The sequence below is a fragment of the Drosophila mojavensis genome, unplaced genomic scaffold (genome assembly GCF_018153725.1).
Source record: "Drosophila mojavensis isolate 15081-1352.22 unplaced genomic scaffold, ASM1815372v1 contig_16, whole genome shotgun sequence".
In the NCBI taxonomy this organism is placed as follows: domain Eukaryota; kingdom Metazoa; phylum Arthropoda; class Insecta; order Diptera; family Drosophilidae; genus Drosophila; species Drosophila mojavensis.
In genome coordinates this window covers 7,432,848-7,451,594 of record NW_025318693.1, presented here as the reverse complement: position 1 = coordinate 7,451,594, position 18,747 = coordinate 7,432,848, and the positions used below count along the sequence as shown (strand labels likewise).

The 18,747-nt window shown below is 41.3% G+C and overlaps 1 protein-coding gene across 2 annotated transcripts in view; it reads right to left on the bottom strand.

Annotated features, from left to right (window-relative positions):
- LOC6573121 overlaps positions 1-18,747 on the bottom strand; it is a 99,866-nt gene that overhangs the window by 71,147 nt on the left and 9,972 nt on the right. Inside the window, exon 2 of one of the 2 annotated variants that reach the window (XM_044007512.1) lies at positions 5,356-6,155. In XM_044007512.1, coding sequence (XP_043863447.1) covers positions 5,356-5,581 — 226 coding nt within the window. In that variant the 5' untranslated portion in view covers positions 5,582-6,155. The remainder of the gene's footprint in view (positions 1-5,355; positions 6,156-18,747) is intronic. The other variant, XM_044007511.1, reaches the window with a different exon arrangement.

Sequence of the window (18,747 nt, the reverse complement as noted above, 5' to 3'; positions counted from 1 at the left end):
TGACAAGCGAGCGAGTTCTATGCAGCTGCAGCTGCAACTGCCAACTGCCAACTGGAACGCGCAGTAGCAATTTTTTTTCTTTCCTTGCCCCAGAGGCAAACGTTTGACCATTTGTTTCAGTTGCCGAGTGCACGAGAGAGAGATAAGGAGAGAGGGAGAGCAAGGCAGGGAGGTGGCAATGGGTTGCTGGTGCTTCCTTTTCATTTTTCCATGTCATGTGTCAGCGTCTCGTTGGCCGCTTCCGCCTAGCGGCAATCACAGACGATGCACGCTGGCCGTTGTATGCAAATGCGAGTATAAATGGATAACTCCATCATCGCAATTCATGCCACTGCCATGGCCATGGCCACTGCAGCAGTTGCAGCTGCAGCAATTCGCTTTTTCGGGTGCGAGTAAGTGGCCTTCGGTAGGGGGTACGGGGGCAACCGCGAAGAGACTGTCGCAACAATTGTGTTTGTGTTAGTTGAAGTTCCCTTTTGGTGTGAGCCTGCAATTCAGTCAGTCACTCCGTTAGTCAGTCTGTCCGTCCGTCCCTACGTCCGTCCGTCCATCCCATCAGTCGAGTCGACTCGTATCTGTCCTGCCATATCCTGGCCTTGTGTGCTTGCTGCAATTTGGCCAACAGCTGAAATTATGCAAAACGGAAAAAATGGCATGCGAACTTGGCATAAATCAATAGAAAATTTATACGTTTCACAAAACCGAACAGTTTTAGTTTAGCAACTGCAGAGGACAGCCAACCCAAGCCTTGCACCAGGGAATATCGTGCGATCATATTTTGCCTGGCATTCAAAACGTTTTATTATATTTTTTTTATATTTTCTCATGCCACTTGCAAGAAGCCTTCCGAACTGAGGTTTAAAGCACTTCAGATTGAAATATGCTAATTGATATGGGGAATCGCATATTATCGTATATTTTACTCTTAATTAAGTTGTATTTACATAACAGAAAGGAAAATATGTTGAAAAAATGGAATTTCAATAGTAATATCTATTCTTTATTCTTATAATGGATATAGCTTAACAAGGCCCATGGCGCTGGCACGCAGAGCCCAGAAAAAGTCTCAATAAACTTTTATAAAGTGTATCAGTGCACAATTAGTCCCACATGACAAAGCTGATATTGTGTGAAGGCGGCCGAGCCGTATGCCGGTAAGCCACCTATTTAATCTCCTGAGTGCCCAGCTAAAGCAAAGAAACAGACAGTTTCTCAAGATAATGCATGTGTGTGGGTGTATGTGTTTGTATGTGTGTACCTGTGTATGTGGAGAGGCCATGCGCATATGTATAGGCACACCCACATTCACCCACATGTAAATAAGCAGTTGGGTTAATTATTATGTAACTGCATTACGTTTTTGACAAATGACAAATTGCTTGAGCCTACGACGTTGTTATCGTGTCATAAATATATGCATATACGTTTATACATATATATATGTAAATATATATATTCTATGCCCATATGTAGGCGATGGCTGTGGCCGCAGTCAACCATTTTTGACATAACATTAGTGCCACGCCCACACGCACAAAGGCGCCATCTAGCAAATAAACAGCCCTTAAGTTAAACTTTCTGATATAAGCTCCGAAAAATTACCCAACACTTTGGCGTAGGTCATTTATCATTAAAACTAGCCGCACGGCAGCAAATGCGTAATTATTGGGAAGGACTCGAAGCGCCGACCCCTAAGCGACCCATGCCCTACGACTGGCCGCAGGTGAATGATTGAATGTGTTTCATCAAATATGTAATATGAATTATAATTTGTACATATTCGCGGCTGCCACATCGAACCCCATACCCCATGCTCCATACTCTCGCCCCTCCCCACTCCACCATCCCTGCACGACTTATCGGGTGTAACGGCAAATATCGCGTGTCTAGGGAAAATCCAACATTTTGTTGTGCTGGGAAACAACAACAGACAGGAGGCAGCAGGCAGGAGGCAGGAGGCAGCAGGCAACAATCAGCGACGAGCGAGCGACAACAAAATGAGCTATAGAGCGCGCGCCAGAAGTGCCGATTTGAGGTTTGACTTATAACGGCAATATACACACACTCAGACACACACACACACACACAGAGTTGCACACATGCCAGTACATATCTAGCCATGCATATGGGAGCTAGCTCATATCTACTTCTTGTCAGGAACTGGGGCATAACACACTCAACGCGGCATAAATTAAAATTTTGTTGTGCCTGAAGTTCTCAGCTCTCGGTTCAGAGGTCTCTCGTCATTTCACAGGTTCGCAAGTGAGACACGCACACACAGCGCAACAGCTGTATGTATGTATGTGTGTGTGTGTTAGTAAAAATACTCAAATTTTATTGCCCTACTCCGAGTCACGTTATGATTACGATTCGCTGGCTAAGCAAAAACCGAAAGTCGAGTGCCAACTGGAGAGCTGGATGTATTCATTTGCTAATCAAAACAAATGAAAACAGCATGAATTATGGCCAAAAGGAAGCACCGGCTAATAAGGGTTAAAGCCGCAGTGCTTAACATCTAACATTCCCTAACACACATGTGTTTGTGTGTGTTTGTATCCGTGTGGAATCCTTCAAATGCGGTTTTTGCCCGGCGACATGCGTAATTAGAATATATGGCGTTGAGTTTTTAGCTCCATTTGCCCTCTCTTGAGCTCTGCTACGTTTCCGTTTTTTTCCCCCTCTTTTTCGGACTGGCTTTGAAACTATTTTATACCGCGGCGCTCTTTGCCATTTTGAAAGCTCGGCTGTTTGATAATTAATGAAGTCATAGTGCGGCGTATGTCTAAAGTTAAATTCTGTGCTATCACGCAATTGTTTGACGCGACGCGACGCTACCCGACGCAACGCAACGTAACGCGTTACGCCTCGCATTTTCTGTCTAGGCCAACGCCACGCCCACATTTTTGCAAGTTTTTTATGTAATCGTAAAGATATTTTTATGATTTCATAATTTTACAGTTTTGGTTTGCGTAGAGGCAGAAGTTTATGGCCCTGCATACCCATGGCTGGCGCCGATTTGCGTCGACTTATACCCTGTTGGTATTTAATGAATAAGGTGGGTAGTAATGGCATATGGAGATTTATTTACATATATATTTTATAAATATTAAGCAATTTGTAACAAAGACATTTTAGGCATTTCTTATTTTTTATTATTTTTTGTTTTCGAGCTCATAATATTTTATGAAAATGAGCTTATTATTTTATTTATTTTTTTTTTTTAAACATTTATTTGCTTACATTTCTTTTTCTTCAGTAAAAAAAAAAAAAAAAAAAAAAAAAAAAAAAAAAAAACAAAAATTCACTTTCAATAAGCCATATCTTTAATGATTCTACTGTTAATTCTAGTTTATATGCATATTTAACTACACAGTATCTGCGAGCTCAAGATACTCTGTCCGGGAATGGGGCTTGATTTTTGTTCTATTTTATTTATTTTTTAGATGGCTCGTAGCCTTCTTAGTTAGTTCTACAAGTTGCAGATTTGAGGCACATGAAAGAAACCAGCGCGACGGTTTATCTCCGGCTTGGCTTGAGTCGACTCGCCGCGCAGCGTGTATTTCAAAATTTATGCAAAATCATATTTATCAAACGGAAAAGAGGCAAAAAATAAAAGAAAAGTTGCTGTGTTGTGCACGGCAAGCCAAAATGGAATCACAGCGGGCCGTTTCTATTTTGCTTCTATTTAAACAAGGCGCCCATCGGGCTAACAACTCGTCGGCTCGGTGGGGGCACACAGCACACGCTGTGTCAGTGTGTGTGTGCGTGTGTCTGTGTATGTGTTCAAGGCCTGGTCTACCTCATGGCAGAGTCAACAGCAACAGCAACAACAACACCAACAACAACAACAATCATGTTAAATGCGGCTGCGACAGAAAGGACAACGCGTGCACAGCTTGAAAAATGTTTGTTGTCAACATTTTGAGTTTGCATCGTTAGCTTAAAAGTGTGTGCGTACAATGGGCAAAAATCGATAAATGAGACAATGTCCGTGATTTTGCCATCCAAAGAACTTTCGTTCTCAACCACCTACACACACCCTCACAGACACACGTGTGTGTATGTGTATGAATGCCTTGTCATTGAGCCATAAGAATTTAATATTCTATTTAGAGAAATGTCTTTAATAAGCTTGACAGCGTTTATATTAAACTGAATACCGAATGGTAAGTCCGTTAGCAGACTAAATATATACATATATTTCATACCAAGAGCTATTCGTTTATATTTTAATTAGAAATTTCTTATACAAAGAGACTTTCATCTGATTCAAACAGCTGACTTAGGCCTCTTTTGTTTTTAGCCTTTTGTTTGCTTATTGATTTCGTATTTTAATATCATTTTTAATATATTCAAATATCAAACCAGACTTGTCTACTGCTCACAGTTACTAGAAACAATATTTATATATATTAATATTGTTTATAAATATTGGTGACTCCTGACATTCAAATATTCATTATTGATAAATAAAATAAATGAATTCAAATTATATTTTAATCAAGTCAATAGATATTACCGATTTAAAATTTACGCTTTGGTAGCAATTTTAAAATAAATATTTTATATGTATATTTTCACTTCTGTCCTGTCATCGACTTGTCTGGCAGGCGTATCGCTTGCCTGGCAAACAGAACAAATTGAAATGTAAATAAATAAAAGTATCACCTGCTCGAAGTCAACTTGCGAACACGAAACTTTCACTTGGAGCTACTTGCTTCACAGGGGCAACGCGATTTGGTCCACTTTTTGCAGAGAGACCCCATGCCGCCCACCCACACAGTCACACGTGTAGCGAGAGTCGGGGCAAAGTTATGCCAAACTCTTGCAATTAAACTGTCAGACTTATGAATTCATTAAATATTTTAGCTGTAGATTTTGAATAATTAAAATTCCATTTATACATACATATAATATGTCCGCCCGGTCCCGTCTGCGAAACTCAAGCTATAAATCTGCGATTAATTAAAAAGACTCGTGCTCGCCTGGTTTCCTGGTTTGGCTGCCTGGCTGCCTGGCTGCTTGGGCGTATACGTAATGGAAATATAACTTAATTACAAAAACATAACTGGAATCCAATTGCAAAACGCTTCTGTTCGCTGTCGGTTCGTTTTTGTTTCGATTGCTTACCCCAAACTTTTATTTCACAACTCTTCCATTGAACTATTGTCTGGCTCGCTGTAAATTTATGCAAATCACGGCGCTTAAGGTGTAGCGAACCGTGCAGGATGTAGTGCTCGGCTTTTATTGTCGCACGACAAATGCTTTGCTATTTCTGTTTCTGGTTTTTTTTTTTTTCTTCTTCTTTCGCCCCTCTTCTTTTTTCTATAACTTTATGTAGTCACAGTCACTCACCTGGATCATCGTCGTCGTCCCAATCGATTTGACCGGAAGTAATATTGATGTGCGCTGCGAGCAGAAGCAGTGTGAATAGTGCCAAATGGCGCTGCCAGATGACGCTCGAGGAGGAAGTTGTTATGTGCATTGTGGAAGTCCTTGCCGTATCGGTATCGTTGGTTGCGGTGCGGAAGCGCCAACTGGATCGAGCTCTAGTCGCAGCCTTGAGTTTCAGCCAATGCATTTCTAATACAATATTACAATTTATGCCGAATGCACGCGTTTTCTTCTTCTTCTACTCTTTGTTCACTATTCGTTACACGTTACACGTTATTCGTTTCTCCTTATTCACTATTCGTTTTGCGGCAGTAGTTTATATTTAATTTTGTATTTTTTTATGCTTTTTTTGTTGTTGTTTTATTTTTAATTTAACTCTCACTCGCGCCGTCTAACGAGCTGTGCTTGGGGCCTGGTCTGGGCTCAGTGTTTGGCCGTGCCTTGGCTGCATTTCCAGCAGCAGCCATTCCCTTTGGCCTCAAACATTCTCTTGCCAGGCACTAATGAAGCGAAATGAGCAAATATTTCTTAAAATTCCCTCTCTGGCGTTGCACTTGCAGTTGCAGTGTGTGCGGCTTTTTGCTCGACTCGCGCAACAACTAATTAAGTTGTTTCATGTACAGTTTTTTGCCTTGAGCGCAAGTTTTGTGCTTTCGCCGTCGTTGCCACCGTTGCGCCGCAGCAGCGTATTGAGGTGTGCGCAAATTGTTGCATTGTTCAGTCGCACACACAGTCGCTGCTTGTAATCCAGCCACACGCTGCTTAAAAGAGAAAGTAGAGAGAGGAAGAGAGAAAGAGAGTGTGTGAGAAAGTGCATGTTGAAAAAAGTACGAGTTAATTATGATTTGCTTTGCCATAGACGACCAGAATGGCCAGCAAAAAGATAAAATACGAGCAAAATATGATATTCGCTAGGAGCCAGTCTTGAGTGCATTAACAAATTAACTGCTTGTCAGCTGTGACCGCACACGATTGAGTGGCTTGCATGTTGCTCATTCGCGGCTTAAGCTTAATCGCCGCGAGACATGCAACCGAAGACACAGATATTCTCGCAAAGCATTAATGGAATCAGTGCTTAAGCAAGGTGACACTTTATTACAATTACACTTTGAATTAACTATTTAACTAAGGGTGAATACTTGACGAGGGGATATTCAGGTGCACTGTGAAATCGATACAGTTTTACTAATGTAAAATAGATATTAAGTATGAATATATGGAATATATCTCTATCTCTATAATTAGCTAAGAACAAACTTGATACAATTTATAAAAAAAATATTTAAATACAATATATATATTCGGTGAAATGCTCTTTGATGTTTGTGAAATATAATAAGTTTATAAATACGCATATTAAGTAGACGATGTTTTAGAAAAATTGCGAAGATATATATTATCAACTGTCTATACTAAGTATTAAATACATATGATGCAGCTGATTAGACAGAAATTAAAGTAAATCTAAGATGCTTAAATTAATGAAGTAAGACAATAGGACAATAGATATTTTTATCTTTTTAAATAGTACATGGAAATTTGTTTCCATGTTCTTATATTCAGTTTACTTAATTCCTTTTGACTGAAGAGAAATATTTTGTAATGCATATAAATTATCAGATATACCAATACTAAACTATTTATATAGGAGAGTAGAGCTTTGAATTTTACATAAAATATGTTCACTGTGTACAAATCATAAAATATTAAAAAATGTATATATATATGTATATGAATACGTATATTAAGAATGCTAAAACTGTGAGTTATTTAAGAGCTGGCAGTAAACATGCTTACATACTCAAATTCTTGTTAAGCTGCTGCTACGCGAAACTACCCAACACTTTGAAATGTCAATACAGACTCAATTCTTCGACTTCGAACTTAAAACCCTCAGTAAATATGATTCTTCAGTTTGAAAGAGAATTGCTTCTGGCAATTGAAATTGATTATCATAGTTTTATGATTTCCCACATCATATCATGCCTGACGCACTGAAAGAGCTTCCCCAGTGAACAACTTGTTAATGAAATGGATATAAGTTTCACTTTTCAAAGTGGAAACGAGACACTACACTAGGGCTCGGCAGTCAGTAAGCCAAGGCGTGCAGCCAAGTGTTGCCAGTGCTGCGCCCTCTTGCAGGGGAGCAAACCTGCCTCTGCATGCACGGCCCAACGCCCACTATCCGCAGCGACTAATTTGCTGTAGTTCTGGCTGCTCTCAGCCGCTGCCTGCCTTATTATGCGCACTTCAAACTTTAGACAACGCGGCAGCAGGAGCAGCACCAACAACAACAACAACAGCAACAACTGCATTCAACTGGGCTCGGTATCTGCCTCAGTGCTGTTCATTTTTTGGCAAGCTTCGCGTGCCGCGCAACGCCGCATCGCCCCCGCGGGCCCTTAGCCAGGCTGATTTTTAATGCAGGCAGGCACTCACTCAAATTTTCGAGTGCGCCAATGCAGCTGCAGCAAAATGTTGTATAGTTTTCGTTTAATTTGATGCCATTGTTGTTGTTGTTGCTGCTAGCGAAACTGTGTCGCTAAAGTTACTCGTCGGACTGAGTGGGGCAGCGAAACACAAGTGAATACAGAATACACAAATGAAAATAAAAGAGCGAGAGGAGAAGGCAGAATAGGAAAAAAGTTGTCTGCCAAAATCAGCGCCACTTTTGCCACAGACATTAAGCGTTGCATGCAAAATTACCAACGAGTGGTTTGAATTTCCACTCTGATTGTTGTTTAACATGGTTACATTGTCCTTGCAACTGAATCCTGTTCGGCAGTTATTTTGGTTGTACTTGCAACGGTGCATCCAAGTGGCTGCTGCTGTTGCTGCTGTTGCTGTTGCTGTTGCTGTTGCTTCTACTCCAGCTGTAGCCCTTGCCCACGGCTGTGGTTATGCATCATGTCATGCTCTAGTTGCAAAACTTTTGGTGTTTCTCCCATTTTTTTTATTGTTTTATTTTTCTACATTTTTTCTACGTTTTTTATCGCTTTATTTATATGCATATGGGACAAGTGGCATAAAAAAGTGCAACAAGCAGCCAACTATACATAAATTTGTTTTATGCACAACATAAACTTTTACACATTTGCTGCCAAAAAAAAAAAAAAAAAAAAAAAAAAAAAATAAATAAATAAAAAAAACAAGTAAGAAGGCTCCAGTCGAGACTGCTCGACTAGGAGATACCCTGAACCTTCTAAGCTGATATTCTAATCATTCTGCACTTCTTTTATGCACATGCATCCACACGCACGCATAAGCCCGTGCTCTGGTAACTGCGCAGTAAGCAGCGACTGCGCTTGGGCTGCGCTGCAGTGTGGGCAATATTATGAGAATTTCTTTGTTGAATAATTTCTTTTGTAGACATACGATCTTAATGAAACTTTCAGAACGTAATCATATGGTGAATATGTGTGTACATTCCAAAGCACAAGTCTCTAGTACTTGAAATGCGTTTTTTGTAAATTGGGGGGAAAGGGGGCGTGGTATCCAAAATCTGTAAATGACAAAATCTTTGTATCGATTGTCTTTATATACAAGGCATTTTAAGACTCCAGGTCTAAAAGTGTTCAAATTAGGCTAAAAAAACAAAATCAATTTTTCGATTATTCTCGATAAAAAAGTTATCGGACGATTTATCGAAAAAATAAAGCAAACTCGTACTGCGTATGGTACACTCGAGTATGCATCCCAAATTTCAGCTCTCTAGCTCTTATAACTTCTGAGATCGACGCACTCATACGGACGGACGGACGGACGGACGGACGGACGGACGGACGGACGGACGGACGGACAGACGGACAGGGCTATATCGACTCAGCTCATCGCGCTGATCAAGAATATATATACTTTGTGGGGTCTGCCACGCCTCCTTCTGCCCGTTACATACTTTTTCACAAAACCATTATACCCTGATTTCCCATTTTCAATGGGTTCAGGGTATAAAAATTTCGGAGAAGAGAACAAGAAAAGTTCAACGTAAAGTCTGGAAAATAAAATGCATCAGCCAGTAAACAGGATCTTTTGTTGTGCACCTGCAGCATGCAACTAATTTGTGCTTAGACAAAGCCAAACGAACTGAGCAAAGTTTTTGCAGCTTAACAGTTCTGCTAGATGGCATACAGCAGCATGTAGCATGCTACACATGTAACTAGTTGCAGGTTACTTCATCAACATTTCACGCTCGACTTGGTCAAAAGCAGGCTAGAAGAAACGACTGCTCCTGGTGCCGTTTCGGCTACCTGCGTTGCCAGGCACGCAGTAAAAATGTGCGCTCCTTGCCACCCCCTCAACCCCCCATGCCGCACGCCGCATGCCACATGCCACATTTGGTCTAGTTGCCTGCCGCACCTGGCCAAAAACTCTGCCGACAAAATAAACTCTACTCAACTGTTGAAAATCAACTGGCGACCCCTCAGCGCCCACAGTTCGTAGCCAGCACGTGGCCCACAAAAGTTTGCAATCAATTTTTATTTTCTTCTATTTTCACTCGACCACCGCAAATACTTGGGCAAACATATTGAGCGCTGCAGACCTAAGCTTCTTCTAACAATCTATGCAATAGACCATGGAACGTCAATAAACTGAACTGGAGCTCCGTCGTATCAGATAACTATAAAATATACTGAGGCGATTCGTCAGCTGTCTTCGGCATGATAAGCGGATGGTAAGGAGCGTAATTGCTGAAAGTGATCTAGATATCTTTAAATCAAGTGATTCTTTGATGGAACGTATAGGATTATACTGCCATTATAAAGCTCAAGATGGATCGTGAAATGAATGGAATAGTTTTTCGAGCAAGAGCCAAGATATTGATTACTTGAGTTTATGTTTTCAAAAGAAATAAACCCATTTCTTTTGAAAACACATGGTGTATAGAAATTTTGTTTTTAATAATTTATAAAATTTTCTTCTCTACTTTGATACACACATATATATGTCATTTCGATGTATCAAGTTTGCTTTGGATTGGAAACTCAATTTATGACGAGTTAATGTCTTTTTCGGTATATCAATGCTCAGCAGTGAGCATAGCCATACAACTTTAGCATCTTTATCTAGACCGTATACACATGAGTATCCTTTGCAATCAACTGGAATCCAAGTAGAAATGAAGCACATGTAGGCAGGCACATATAAGAACTAGTTTAAGTCAGCTATTCGTTGGTTTTATTTAATTGAATTCGAATCTCAGTAATCAGTTAACTAGATCTGCCAACCTTTGAATGCTGGGTATTTACATAAGTTTACTACCTTTGGGCCAGGCTGGTTGGCCATTTGCAGCCGTCTGAATGTCTGCTTTGTTGCTTTGTCTGCACGTACAGACACACACATACATCTATATATATATAAATATATATATATATATATATGTATATGCATGTAGACATATGCGTGGGTGTATATATGTGGCAGCAGTTGCCGTAGCCCAGTTTCCATTTCGCACTGCTATTTTGCCAGCAAGTTAAAGTGTTTCGCCACGCACTCCAATAAAAACATTTGCACGCACACAGAGACGCACGCACACTCAAACACACACGCATACACACCCACACCAGCATATATATGAAGAGCTGTCCAGGACTGTGCCAAGTTAAACCATTTGAGAGCTGCCACGTTGTGTTGTGTTCCAGTTTCGTGACGAGCAACTCTTGCGTTACGCATACGCCGCATGGGCTCGCTGATGTTGGCGCGGATTGCCATACACTCACTGTGTCTGTGAGGGAGCGGCGCGCCGGGGCTCTCTGTCTGCCTGTGTGTCTGTCTGTCTGTCGCTCGCTAGAATGCTGGCTCTTGGACATTTATTATGTTTATCTAGTATTCAATTTGGCTGGCAACCTGTTTACCCACATTTGCATCAATGTTTGCCGCATGCAGCATATGCTCAAGTGCTTAATAGCCTGTATGCCAAGTGGCTGCTGTCATCGGCAGCTGCCAGTTTCAATAAAATCCACGAAATGAATCGCTAGCTTGTGTCCATGTACACATTAAGCTATTAGTCACACTTCGCTAGCTACGTGGCCTTTAATAAATATTAATTGCATTAATTCAATGCTAATTAAAAACCGATAACAAATCCAAGCGTGCTCAAAGCCACAGACGCCCCGGCTCCCAGCAGCCGTAAGCGAGTGTGCGTGGGCGTGGGCTGCGTGCGGTCTGTCTGTATGTGTGGCGTGCTACTGTGTGTGTGCGCGCTCTTTTCAAGTCTATAAAAATAACTCACGACTCCAGCATAAGAAATGATATAAGGGTCTAGCGCAGGGCCTGAGCGAAATATGTCAGCGTTACTTAAATATCTACATTAACATAGCATTTAAAAGGCCACGCCCACCTGCCTTGCTCCAACAACGACCCCTGTCGGCGAGCTGTCTGCGCTCAGGTGTCAATGCTGCAGCCAGCAGCGTCAGGTAATTGCCGTCAGCTTCTTGTTGCCATTACAATTCTTGTTGTGCAGGACAATTTGCGAGTGTGTGCGCCTGTGCTCAAGTATCGCATTTAGTTACAGGATATTTAGCGGAAGGTTAGAAGAGGAAACCGAAATAGTGCACTTAGAGAAAATATGACCCATATGCCACTTATAATTGAATAAAATGTTTTAAAACCAAATGGACAAAATGGAAAATAAGCAAAATCAAATTTGATAAATTTTTTTTTTCTTCTAAATCAAAGACCCAACTCACAATATTTAAATCTATGTAGTGTCCTTTAATAATTGTGTTATTATTGGTTTGAATATCAAAGCTTGAATATGTAAAAATAATAAGAGTAAAAAATTAAAATAGCATTAGTTACATATATGTATTTTTTTTTAAGTGTAGAGGTAAGGCAAAGAGACAAGTTGAAGTAGAAAATTGGCGGTGACATTGATGGAGTGGGGCGGGCAGCTGGGCGTTGGGGGTGTGGCTAGAATGCCAAGTAGTGGGCGGACTTTTACAGCAGCCACCGCATCGACACAGCTCCAGCAACAAAGTACACAAAAAGTTTTCTAATTATTTTGTCATTAAACGCACACAAGGCTACAAACTCACACACACCCACACATACAGACACAGTCGCACACATATACACACAGCAGCCTTGTTTACAAGCATACACATGTTTGTCGAGCTATAAAAAAGGGTTACGTATCCAAGCCAAACCCAAACTCACTCATACACACACACACACACACACACATACACGCATACACTCTTAGACAGTGAGGGAGTCCTTAGCGCCAACGAGCGGCAGACACGAAGCAACTTTTTGTCCTAATTGTTTCATTTCATGAAATGAAGGTAAGAAATTTTGGCAGCTGTGCGTATATTGCCCTAGGTTGTTGTGCGCACAAAGACACCAACACCAACACCAACATCAACACACACACACCAACAAGCACAGACATGTAGACTTACAGTTGCTGCATTAAAGAAGACATCACGCTGCACATAAACCGATTAACACGGCGACTGCTGGAGGGCCTGATTGGTTGGTTTAGTCGGATGGGTTGGATGGCACGCACTTTAACAGCCGCGCAACTGTGGCTGCCTCTGCGTGCCTCCACATCTTGTTAAACAGCAATTTGTTGAATTAATATCATGCACACACAGATGTTCTCAGTGTATGTGTATGCGTGTGTATATTTGAGTACATATTTGTGTGTGCTTTGCTCACTTTGACGCCAAGTCAAATACACACACACACACACACAGATAGCAGAATACATACACGCATATATGCTTAATAGCGGACGCTCCTCATACATATCATGTTGTCATGTCTGCTATAATTTTGACATTGCCCTTGGCTGCGACTTGGGACAAAATTAATGATGCTCCATTCCAAAAAGAAAGTTTTTATTGCTGATTACTAAAGCCGACGCTAAACAGCTTGGAATCAACGTGGATTTTCATCCGGAATGAATTGGGCTAACTTTTTGTCTGTCCACATACAAAATATTTTATTAAAATATGCTTCAATGCGACTAAAGTGGGTTGTCTAGTTCTCGGATATACCGTTGGTTATATAATATTTATGCGACAACATTTAACTTTTGAGTTCAAAGCTCAGCAATTCGCGTGCTCCAATTAGAGCTAATTAGCTGCCCAAATTTGAGTTGGCTCTGCTCACTCACGAAATTATTTTCAACGAAAATAGCTCAATAAACTGCTAAAGCCCATCAACATAGTTTCGTTGCGGTCTACCGACTTAAGAGCTTATCTATCGATAAATAATGCTATCGATGAAACGTATCGTAGCTATTGCTCAGCAAATAGCCAGCTTAATTTTTCAGTTATCTGTATAAAAACATTGCACTGTTTCAGAACGATTTAAAGGCTTAAAGTTGCCCGGCGCCAAATAAAGCTGACATCCAGCTTAACGTGTAGATGTGTATGTATGCGTGTGTGTGTGTGTGTGTGGCTCTCGTATGCACACAGGCGCAAAGCGCAATCCACTAAATTGCGCGTTTGTAAGTGAAAAAGCTGTGCAATTACTCAGGAGAGCAACTTTCTGATTCAACTGCAACAACTGCTGTCAAAATGTCATAAATTGAGTGCTGCCTCTGGCCTCTTGGCCAACAATGAAAAGAAGCAGAAATGGTAACATTTAGGCAGCTGCCAAGCCGCAGCTGTCATACCCTAACTTAACTAATTATTTATGTTTTAGAATGTGAAGAGCTAGTTTAACTTAACTGATTTTGAGTGTGCTATAAAAAGATTTACTTAGTTAAGGAAACTTTTCGAAAGAGTCTAAAGTGAGTTAAGAGCTCTTCAATCATTAATATAGCAATGAGGTCATCAGATAGTTGTTTGATGAAGTGTTTCTTATGTTTTACTTACGAGCTCAAGGTATACATTCATTTTAACTCGTAATACTTGTATATATTCCAAGAGTATATAAGAATCTGCCTATTATTTATCTGAAATTTATTGTTGAAATGCGATTAAATGCAAACGAAATTATAATCATATGCCTAATAATAATGAGATTTATGGTTGAAAAGAGATAAACTCGTAGCAGCAAAATCTTGATCTCTATAGGGTATACTGAAATAAAGCCTAATCAAAACAATGTGTTGCATAAGAAAACAATCAGATGACATGCCTTCATTCAAGCTCTCCATCTCTTTCTCTCTCTCTCTCTCTCTCTCTCTCTCACTGCTATGCCTCCCTCGCGCTCTCTCTCTCTAACTTTCGCCCTCTATCTCTGTCTCTTGCCATGCACATAGACTTAGGGACTTATAGAGATGCGTTCATGCCCAAACCGACAGACAAATAGACAATTAAAAAGCCCTCGAGTACGCCAACTGTTTGACTGCATTTGCAGCGCTCGCAAATCTCTGGGGCTCGTCCATGGCTTGAGCTTCGTTACCTCCCAGCGGCGAAGGCCGAGGCCGATGCCGATGCCAATGCGCAGAGCTTATGGAGCAGAGCAGCAGTGCTGGAGGCTGCGAGGCAGCTGCATCAAATTATTGTTAGTATTCAGTGTGGGACTATAGCTAGAAGAAGGCCTCGTCTATGTGGTTGATGCTGCTGCTGCTGCTGCTGCCTGCGAACGACTTTTGGCAATGCGAGTAATTTTCAGGGCAGTATCGGTGCCTGGAGGAAGAAGAGGCAGAAGCCGAACAAAAACCCGGCAGAGCAATATATCGAAACATTTGCTAACGCTTTCAAGTGGTTTCGTTCGCATTGGCACCGCCGCAACTTTACTCAATTACGTTGCCAGCTCCCTCCAGGCCCGCACTTTGTAGGGGTAGTTAAAGATACACTGAAAGAAACCCGATATCGAAATCGGAAGTAAGCTCTAGTTGCTTGAAAATCACTTTCAACTATACATTTGCTCATCTAATATGAACTATATAAACGATCAATGACGATCCTCAGCTCAGCAGAGAACCTCTTTCCAAGAAAATTGAAAGTCTTCGCTTGATTTTGAATTACTTCTCCATCAGTTTATTTTTCAAGTGTAGCCGTTGGCTTGCTTGTTGTCCCCGGTCTCAGTCCTCTTTGAATTCACGTCAACTACTTTGGTAGACTTTCTGAACGAGTTGAGCTCACCTCTCAGCTATGAAATCAACGACTTTAGTGCAAACTTTCAACAATTTGCGTTTTGGCCACGGCCTGGCACGGCGGCAGCAAATCGAAAGCCAAAACTTTTTGACTACTCTGCCGAGTCAGGTGGGACAGGTAGGTAGGTAGAGATGAAGGTGGAGGCGTAGGTGTGGTGCCTGGCCCCTGGCACGACCACATAGCACGGCATTCGGCAAAGTTTACCATTGCTGCTGCACAAATACCCAACGGGCTGCTTGATAAAAGTGAGGGCTCGTTTGCCATGTGCCCCAAGGGGAAGCGGCAGAGGCAGGGGCAGGGGCAGAGGCAGAGTCACTGGCGATGGCGGCGGCAGCGAAGTCGACGCAGCGTTTACATCTACATTAGCGACGTTGCCGACACTGATATCAAAAGTGTAATTTGTGACTCTGTATGTGTGTGTGTGTGTGCTTGTGTATATGTAAGCAACGGATGGGGCCAGAGCACGCATCTAAGCACCATACACTGAACTTTGATGAGCTGTTGTAATAATATTACGTCCGAATGTCGTCTAGAGTTATAGTAAATCAACGCGCACCCACACGCATACACACACACATACACATACACACCCGCTCCCAGTCTTTGTGATATTTGTGCAAACAGTTGGGGCCAGAATTTGCAAAGTTTCCGACAGGCGCCTTCAGCGGCACTTCGAAGGTGGCAACTAAATTATTTGGCATTGAGGTCCGTTGCGGCATTAAGTTTTGTATAATTTTTAGCGCTGGCAAAGTTAAAGCGACAATAATGACGGACGTGAAGCATCAAAGCTTAATTAAAACTGGCCCAGGCAGACAGACAGACGACAGTTGACTGAAGCTTCTAAAGAACGAATCCTCATCAGCTCATGTAATTAAGTGGTTTTTCCATATTTGCGATTTGCATTTGCATTTGCTGACTGCAAGTCAAGTCAAGTCAAGTGCGACGTTTTTCATTTATTTAACCGCTCAGAATGCAATTCAAATAGTTTCAAACAGTTTGATTTCCACTTCAAGTCCACTCGACCCACAGACGGAACGAGCAAAGCGATTGCCATTTCCAGTTGCGCTGCTTTTTGATGAATTTTGCAGTCAATTTGATTGATTTGTTGACACAATGGGGGCCAGTCTGTGCAGAAGGGGAGGGATGGGGTAAGAGTTACAAGTTAATTGTGCACAGTTTGACACTTGGTAAATTGGTTCGGCTTTAACAGCAGTTGGCCAAAAACAGCCTTAAGTGTTAATTTAAGGCAAAAACTAGACGTGTCATGAATTAGTCATAAATATCATTCAAATCAAGCGCAGAACGATCTGAGCAATTGAATTACTACTGACAACTGAGTGAGGGATTTTGGTATCACTCAACATCTCGGACAATACTGGGCCGCACCTAAAGCATGAATATCACAATCATACAATGCCTGGGTCCGATGTGGGCGGCCGGCCAATGCGGCCGTTGCGTGCGTGTTGCCAACAGCCAACAGCCAACAGCCAACAGCCAACCGCTCGTAGCTGTAAATAACACGGCCAAGACCGGGCACAATTGAATGCGGCACTGCCGGCACTGCCAGCACAACCGAACAATAAGTGCTGAGCTCTATAGCAGCTATGGCGGCAGCTGATACAATTCCAATGCTGAGCATCTGATTAACACACACTTGAATTGTTGCTTTGTTATGCGCTTTGGCATGGGAGGGGCTTCCCCCTAATACTTATAATGTCCCATTGTTAATGATCAACGAGCCGTTCGAGCAGCTCGGTCGGAATTTATAATTTCTGCTGCCGGGGCGGCAATCAAATTTCTCAATTTGATTTGTATCAATTTGTGTGATAATCGCACAATGGACATGGCCGGCAGCTAACACCTTGGCGTTCCACTAAAAAGGGGTTTCAAGCTCCCACGAACAATGACAATGACAGCTGCTGCTACTCTTCTTCTTGTTGTTGTTGTTGTTGCTCCTTTTGTTGGCTTCGTCCTGTTACCAGTCAGTCGTTTGTTTACATTTTATTGTTATTGTTGTCGTTGATGGTATTAATAAATTATCTCTATCAAGATTCACGCTGGGCAAGCTTTTTAACGTTTTAGTGCTGGATTTGTTGGCGGCTTCCTTTCCTTTCTGGACGATGGCCCATTTGTCTATTGAGTCTGGCGCACATTATTTTCTAGCTGGTTAAATTTATTTACACGCATAATGCATGCTAACGAGCGCTTTGTTATTTATATTGTTAACCATTACGATCATTTAAATGGCCAACATAAAATGCATAATAAATTATTGGCAAAAGCGACGATTAATAGATTAAATGGAACGACTCAATTGAACGGCAGCCATCTCTATAATCAGCCATTCAGTTTAAGCAATTATGAAACACCAACTTATGCTGTGTGTGTGTGTGTGTGTCGCCTCTGAACCTCTGCTCATTTTAAGCTGCTCAGTGGCTAAGAGCTTCTCTAATAGCGACTATCATATGTGACTGTCTCTGACTCTCTCATGGCAGCACTTAAATCGATTTATTTATTCATTAATGCGACTGCTTTGCTTCAAAATTCGAGCCAATCTCAACGCAAATAGAATTGAGTCAGGCTAGTCACAAGTCAATTTAATATTAAACGCATTTATTCAAGTGAGAAAGACTCAATTAATATATCTGTTATAAGGTCTGCAGACCAATTGAATAGATTTTTATTATAATGCATTTATTGAATATATTTAATTGAAACTAATTTCATAGCCTACTCTCCCATATCTCAGCTGTTCAAATTTTACTTGGCTTTGTATTCATTTAGACTCTGGAATTCTTTTTGCGTATCAAAATCTTGGCATATTTGAATTTTTCTGTGACCACGCTCAAATTCAATTTGTCAAGCTGCATTTCTAGCACTCTCGAGCTCTGTTTGTGTCAAATTGTAATTTGTTTAAAATGCCGTCAAATTGCTAATCTTATAAATTATTTAAAAGTGCATATAGAAGAAAAAAAAAAAAAAAAAAAAAAGAAAAATGGAATCTGCGTTCTGCGTTAAGCGCACTCAGTTTGCATCCACAGCCGCATCAACGTCAGTTTGGCTAATGCACTCATTTTATGCGGAAGGACACTGCAAATCCATGGCAGGCAGGAGTCGTGCCACAGTCGGAATAGGGGACAGGGTATGGAAGCGGGGCGCTAATAGTTTTTAAGCATAATGCAATAAAGATGAAAGTCCAAATCATGCTTCATCAACATCAACGTCAACAATATAATCAACAGCCGAGGAAGAGACAGCGGGAGAGTGAAAGAGTGAGACTGGATAAGGAGAGTGCAGC